Source organism: Agrilus planipennis, unplaced genomic scaffold (genome assembly GCF_000699045.2).
Source record: "Agrilus planipennis isolate EAB-ADULT unplaced genomic scaffold, Apla_2.0 scaffold176, whole genome shotgun sequence".
Taxonomy (NCBI): Eukaryota; Metazoa; Arthropoda; class Insecta; order Coleoptera; family Buprestidae; genus Agrilus; species Agrilus planipennis.
In genome coordinates, this window is record NW_020442401.1 from 102,927 (window position 1) to 109,390 (window position 6,464).

The 6,464-nt window shown below is 38.0% G+C and overlaps 1 protein-coding gene across 3 annotated transcripts in view; it reads right to left on the minus strand.

Moving 5' to 3' along the window:
* Positions 1-6,464, minus strand: part of LOC108737260 (inactive rhomboid protein 2) — a 246,484-nt gene that overhangs the window by 71,705 nt on the left and 168,315 nt on the right. For all 3 annotated transcript variants that reach the window (XM_025980126.1, XM_025980123.1, XM_025980124.1), the window contains one exon: positions 5,261-5,498. In XM_025980126.1, coding sequence (XP_025835911.1) covers positions 5,261-5,498 — 238 coding nt within the window. The remainder of the gene's footprint in view (positions 1-5,260; positions 5,499-6,464) is intronic.

Here is a 6,464-nt window from a genome sequence, read left to right on the forward strand (position 1 = left end):
TTCTTCTTGTTTGACAACTTTTCCTCCTACATACGACATACGGTTCCCGTTTTAAAAACTTCTTGGGGATTTGATTAAAGGGAATGCCAAAAAGCTTTTATTCAGTATGTACGTATCCGCTAGATGCAGATTTCATCATCGATAAAAATGGAAAAATCATAGAGCGAACACATAAACTAGGTACACCAACAAATGCATATACGTGCAAGTCAATGATAGGCTGAAATGGATAATTTGGTGAATGTGTGGCATATATTTTTTCGACCACGTTTATCTGGAAGTACCTGTATGACCTAATTCCCTGAAATCTGCCCTAAACTAATTGAACTCTCAAAATCTTTTAAACACCTCTCTAAGGATTAAAATTGCATTCTTTATCCTTACAGAAATTTGTCGGTGGTGCATCGTAAATTTCGTAGACAATGTGCATCCGCTCAAATTATGTTTAAATGTAAACTAAAAAACAAAAGAAAAAATACATCAATAGAGAAAACTGCAGTCACTTTTTTGGCATTTGTTTTGATTGTTGTTTCATTTAAGTTACCTTAAGTATCGATCTGTCAGTCCAAATACACCTGCAATGGGAGGCACGAGTAAATAATAAAACCTTGTGGAGTGATGGAAACGTTAATTTTCCTACAATTAGCGAATGAAAAACAAAAACGAAAAAGGATCAGACGGCGCGTTGTGGTAGTTATTATTGCAGTTTCGTAATCATCTGAAGCGTTTATTAAGGATCCGCATAGACATATATATATATATTTACCGAGGAACAGGCGCAGGCAGTAGGATAGACAGACAGATAGACGTACAAGAGCGAAAGAAAAGCATTTCCACGTTGAATTTGCGGAGGGAATACGGAACGGTACAGTCGCGGTTTTAATTAGGAGATGAGGTTGATACTCTCTTGAGGTGACGGTGGAACGAAAACTACGCAAACATTTTAGGTAGTTACTCAGATGTATATGTATGTGCGGAATTACCGCAGAATTAAGGATCTAACTTACAAGTAATGAACGACGACTGTGTTGTGTACGGAAAACTTTATCTGTACGACCACAATGCACAAGCATTTCTTTTAATTACGAAGGACATAGTTGCGTAATGTAATTAAATTCCCTTTAACATGATCATGGCCCTTATCAGCATACGGAAATTGCACCTTGCGAACAAATCAGTATCAAACAAGTAACTGGCAGTATATTGCCATCTACAGATATTTGCTGCTAACTGTAACATTTCACTTCATTTGGGCGTTCCGCTCCCATCAACTACTAATGCTGCTGACGAGCAATCCCTCCGTGTGGGGAAGCGGGAGGCTCCTTTTAACCTCCTTTTAGGAATCGTGGGAATGTGTGGGTAGAAGTTGGGGGGGGGGGTGTTAGAAGTAAAGAGTAGTGACAGATTATCAGTGGAATATTATGACTGTATTAGAATTTGCCTGAGTGATCCAGGAATTAAAATCTAATATCCGACGGGACTTGAACCTTGACGAAGTCCTGGTACAAACTAGAGTGGGTGGATTGACTTGCGAGTTTCGATGATTTTGGGAGCAGGACCATAGGGTCAACCATAATGGAGAAGTTTATGCAAAAAAACCAGACTAAGACAAGCCCCTGAAGGAGGGCACCAGTTCTTTCAGTAGTCAGGGCGGCAGAGATCATGAGGATCGGTATGGAACTCTGATGCGCAATACTGCGATGTGGAAGGCAACGGGAAACCACCACATTATGATATTCCAAAAAAAAACACGCCAAACTCGAATGATGACGTCCTCTGGGGTAAAGCATTCCAGACGTAAACTAGTCCCTCAGTCGAATGTTCAGGCGGGGACTACCTCGGGGGATGTCATCAATCAGTGCAATAGAGGAAGGTGCATTATGTCACGAGTCGGAGCGTGGAAATTAGAGAACTTGAAAGTTGAAATGAATAGATTGCTAAAGGTGTATGTTTGGAACGCGGCGCTGTACGGATGCGAAACATAGACGGTGGGCGCGGTGGAAAATAAAAGGTTAGAAGTGTTCGAAATGGTGTTAGAGGTGAATGATGAAGATACCGTGGATAAATAAGGTCAGAAATGAAGAGATATTACAAAGAATAGCAGAATAGAGGACTCTATGGAAGTCAATAAAAAATAGTCGAGATAGATTGCTAGTATACCTTCTCAGGCTTGAAGGTCTAGTCAGAGACGTATTAGAGGCAGAAACATTAGTTAAAAGGAGTGGAGGTGCGTGTCTAACCAGTCTTATGATGATGATCGAGACGAAATTGGGTATTACTGACTGATAAACCTACCTTGACAAAGCATTCAAATAGAAAGGCGAAACGTTAATGTCGCTTTAACGAAATAAAATCTTTTTACCATTATTTTGCTTATTAAAAATTTTTACGACTTATACTTAGGGGGAAGAATTAGAAATAATTTTTTTTTATTTAGTACAGTAATATTTTATCTATTTTTGTTGGGCTGTAAGTAACTATATGTACATGTAGTATTTAGTTTTTCTTACCTTGAGGCCAGTCTTTTTCGCCTGTCCAACCACCTCATCTGCTGGTCCTGTTCAGTTTGTTCGTCCACACCGAAGAAAGTTGCTGTTTCTCTTTTAATAAAATTTTTAATTGCATCTTTTCGAGACATGGTACGTTCAAGTTTTGGCCTTTCTCTAGTTGGTATTCGCTCACTCTGGCTGTAATCAACTTTTCGCTCGGGCCGGCATCGTTCTGGTGGTGGAACTGGTAGAGAAACGGCCCTATGATGAACAGGTATCGAGGGGTGAGGCGAGCTAGGATGTGAAGTAACATCTTGCGATTTTTCCAACAGTAGCTGAAACAAAACGTTTCGTAAAGTTTTATTTCTTTATTTAGTATCTAATCTAACACAAAAACATATTACGAAAGAACTGATGTACAATTCTCAGGTTAGTGACTATTTATAAGCCTTCTATCAGGGGGTTGACAGGTTGGTTCAAATGTACCGGCCGGTCGACGCAACTTGCATGTGCAAAGACAGATGATTGATCCATTCGGCCCTTAACATTACCTTGGAGGTGGGAAAAAGTTCTATCTCGAGCGTTTTTAATGTTACATAATACTTAACAGCTGAGCAAGCGTTTCAGTTTGCTCACAACCTGCAACGGAGTACTGATAAGCGGTGTAGCGTCGCAATTTTCAAGGTTAATGTATGATGAAAAACTTGCAGAGATAAAATTGTCAATGTTGGTACCACAGTTATGTTTATAAAATAAACAATTAAACACAAACAACACTGAGCAGCCATTGAGGTTTTTACAGCTATTACAAAGAAAATTTATTTGAAACTGTTTGGATTATATTAATAGTTGACCATCGAAATTTGCCATACCTCTTATTAGCATGTACTATGAAAAGAGGGAAATGAAACTCCTATTTTTCGAAGGATTATGTAATATCCGAACAGAAGCAGTGTATCGCCATCTGGTGGGGATTTAGACGTTCTTATTCGAAAGATACTGTGCCAAACACGTGCACAAAACAAAAATCATTTGTAAAACTCATTCGTCCATGTTGCTTTTAAAGCAGCTAAATTTTAATTCAAATGAATTTATAATTAATGCTACCCTGCCACGCAAGCTGACCAGGTTTATTCTCGATCGATATAATACGTTCTTTTTCTTCTTATGTCAGGTAATATAACTTGGTCGAATATCGATTACATACGAAATCTAGTACTATTAAATTGTTTTTCATATCTCTCATTTTTTTGATCCTTAAGTAGCTTCATCAATATTTGGAGAAGTTTATGTGCCTTACTCTCTTTCATTGTTTAAAAATTCGTGAGTTTGAATAAGGGAAGGTTATTTTCTGTAGATTTAGGAATTTTCTCTACAAGGACAAAATAAGTAAGTTAACGGTAATCCCTATTTCATATTATCCGGTGCTAGATGGGCTAACCTCACGAAATTGAAGGGCGTCACCGATAACTTCGTCCTTGTCTTTATAGCCCGCACCATTTCCCTGCTCCTTAACAACAATTTCGACTTCCTCTTGTTGCTTCAGTTCGAGAGTTTCGTCCAAATTAACAAACTCTGGGGGAAAGTCGGCCATATCTTCACTTCACTAATTCGATTGCTTTTTTGACGGCACATAATTAGAAGGGCTTATTGCCGTTACTTGAAAAACGACAGATCAAAAAATAACTTTTCTTTTTGACTTTGACATTTTTTTTTAACAACCGAATAAAATACGTCATTTGTAATTTGCATAACTTTACAAGTACCCACGCGTTTTATCTTTACAATATTTTAATATATTTTTCGGTAAAAGTGACTATAAGGTGACTCAAAAACAGCCCATTGAGAGTGATTTGTGTGAATAGCATTAATGGTTCTTTACTGCTCTTGGAGCGTATTTTCAGAATTGTACAGGTGTGAAAATAAAACGTTAGNACTATACCATTGCTGTCTACCGAAAATGTTAGTCAAATCCCTTTTTTCTCTCTCCACCGTTTGACTGACAACGTTTACATCATATATTTCGATAAAGAGACTTTTATTTATTTTATGTCAACTGTATCGCGAAACGATCTGTTGAAAAGCTGTGCTTTGAATGGAAACTACTCCATTTTATATGAATCACGTCATTAATTAAATGGTTCTCATAAAGTACACGAATTGCATGAGGGAACAACCGATTGAAAAAACGAAATCAAAGTGTCATTTGATGTGAAATTAATGAACATAAAGCGATTTTGATTAGCGTATTATCATTGCAAAACTCATAAAAAGCCTATTTGATTTATTACTATTTCAATAAGAGGAGTAGTTTTATTGCTATTGCTTATTGGTCAATTGAACTTTTAATAAATCATTGTACAGTATAGTACAAGCAATACGACGGTGTTTGCTACGATGAGTGTACCAGGATTACTTCCTGTAGGAAATAAAAATATCCTAATGGTTCAATAAATAAATTTTTGCAGAATAAATAGGATTTTTTATTTGAAATGATGTGGTCAAATTCACTAAAAATTGCGTATTTATGCTTATAAAGTTTGCACGGGATTTATTTGAAAGCTTTATTTAAGTTCACTGGCACTATTAAACAAATACGTATTTACGTACTGTAAGGGTGAATTGGGGGTTAAAAGTAGCGAGGAGAAGCCAGTCAAATATAAAAGCGAGGACAATTAGGACCATTGGAAGAAAAAGTATTCAGAAAAATTTGATTCGATCGCATTTTTCGCACATCCCTGATAAAAATAATAAAAACAAAGACGACTTACCGTTACGACGTATGATATTCCATCCCATGTCATTCTGGCGACAGAATTTTTTCTTCGGACCCTAGCGGTGGGATAATGTACGCCGTCCGGAATGTCGCTGGGCCCCGGCAAGACGTCAGGACGTTCGGCGTGAAGAGTACCAGGAGCGGCATGAGACGGAGGAAATTCGGACACCGGCCTCCTCAAAGTCCTACCACTTGGCGGTAACTGAAATTCGTCTTTTAGTGGTCCGTATGTCCTGCAAAGAAGAATTTACAAAAATTAGGGTTTCAATTTTTCAATATCATTTTAGCAATCGCCAGAAATAAGTTTCTCTTTTATATTTTACTCGGCAACATCGAAGATATATTTCAATTGCTCTTCTTCAAACTTTGAATAATTGTCGTATCACTTTCTGCATAACAAATTCGTATCATTGCCAATAGAGTGGGTACATTTAAATTTGTGATCTTGAAAGGGATAAATAGCTGTAATTCTGTTCGCGCTATCCCTTAGGGGTTTCCCATTCTTGGATAGATATAGCGAGTAATTTTCAGGTCGAGCGAAGTTCGTCGCTCGGGAAAAGCGAAAGCACTGAGCGAGCGTAACAGCCATTTTGATTATTTTAAACAACGAAACGTTGGCAGGATTGTTAAACTGGAATATTTCAAAGAATAGAAAGATACGTGGAACTGATGAATTCGAGATATGATCCAAAATATGACATTGCACAGACTCATTGGTGATACTTTCATCATTATGATCATAAGGTCGTCAGTCCTAAGACTGGTTGGACACGCACCTCTACTCTTTCCTATCCTGATCTAATCTTCGCATTTCCCTAAAACTAGAACAGCCCACATCTTTAACTATTTGCGAACAGTAATCTAATCCAGGTCTACCTCTACCCCTCCTAACTCCTGTTTCTGCCACTAATATGTCTCTGACTAGACCTTCATGCCTAAGAAGGTGTCCTACCAACCTATCCCGCCTATATTTATTGACTTCCATAGAGTCCTCTGTTCTCCTTTTCCTTCCAATACCTCTTTATTCCTAACCTTTTCTACCCACGATATCCTCATCATCCGCCTATAACACCACATTTCGAACGCTTCTAACCTTTTCTTTTCCGCCGCGCCCACTGTCCATGTTTCGCACCCGTACAATGCCGTGCTCCAAACATACACCTTTAACAACCTTTTTCGAATTTCTAAATTAACCGTTC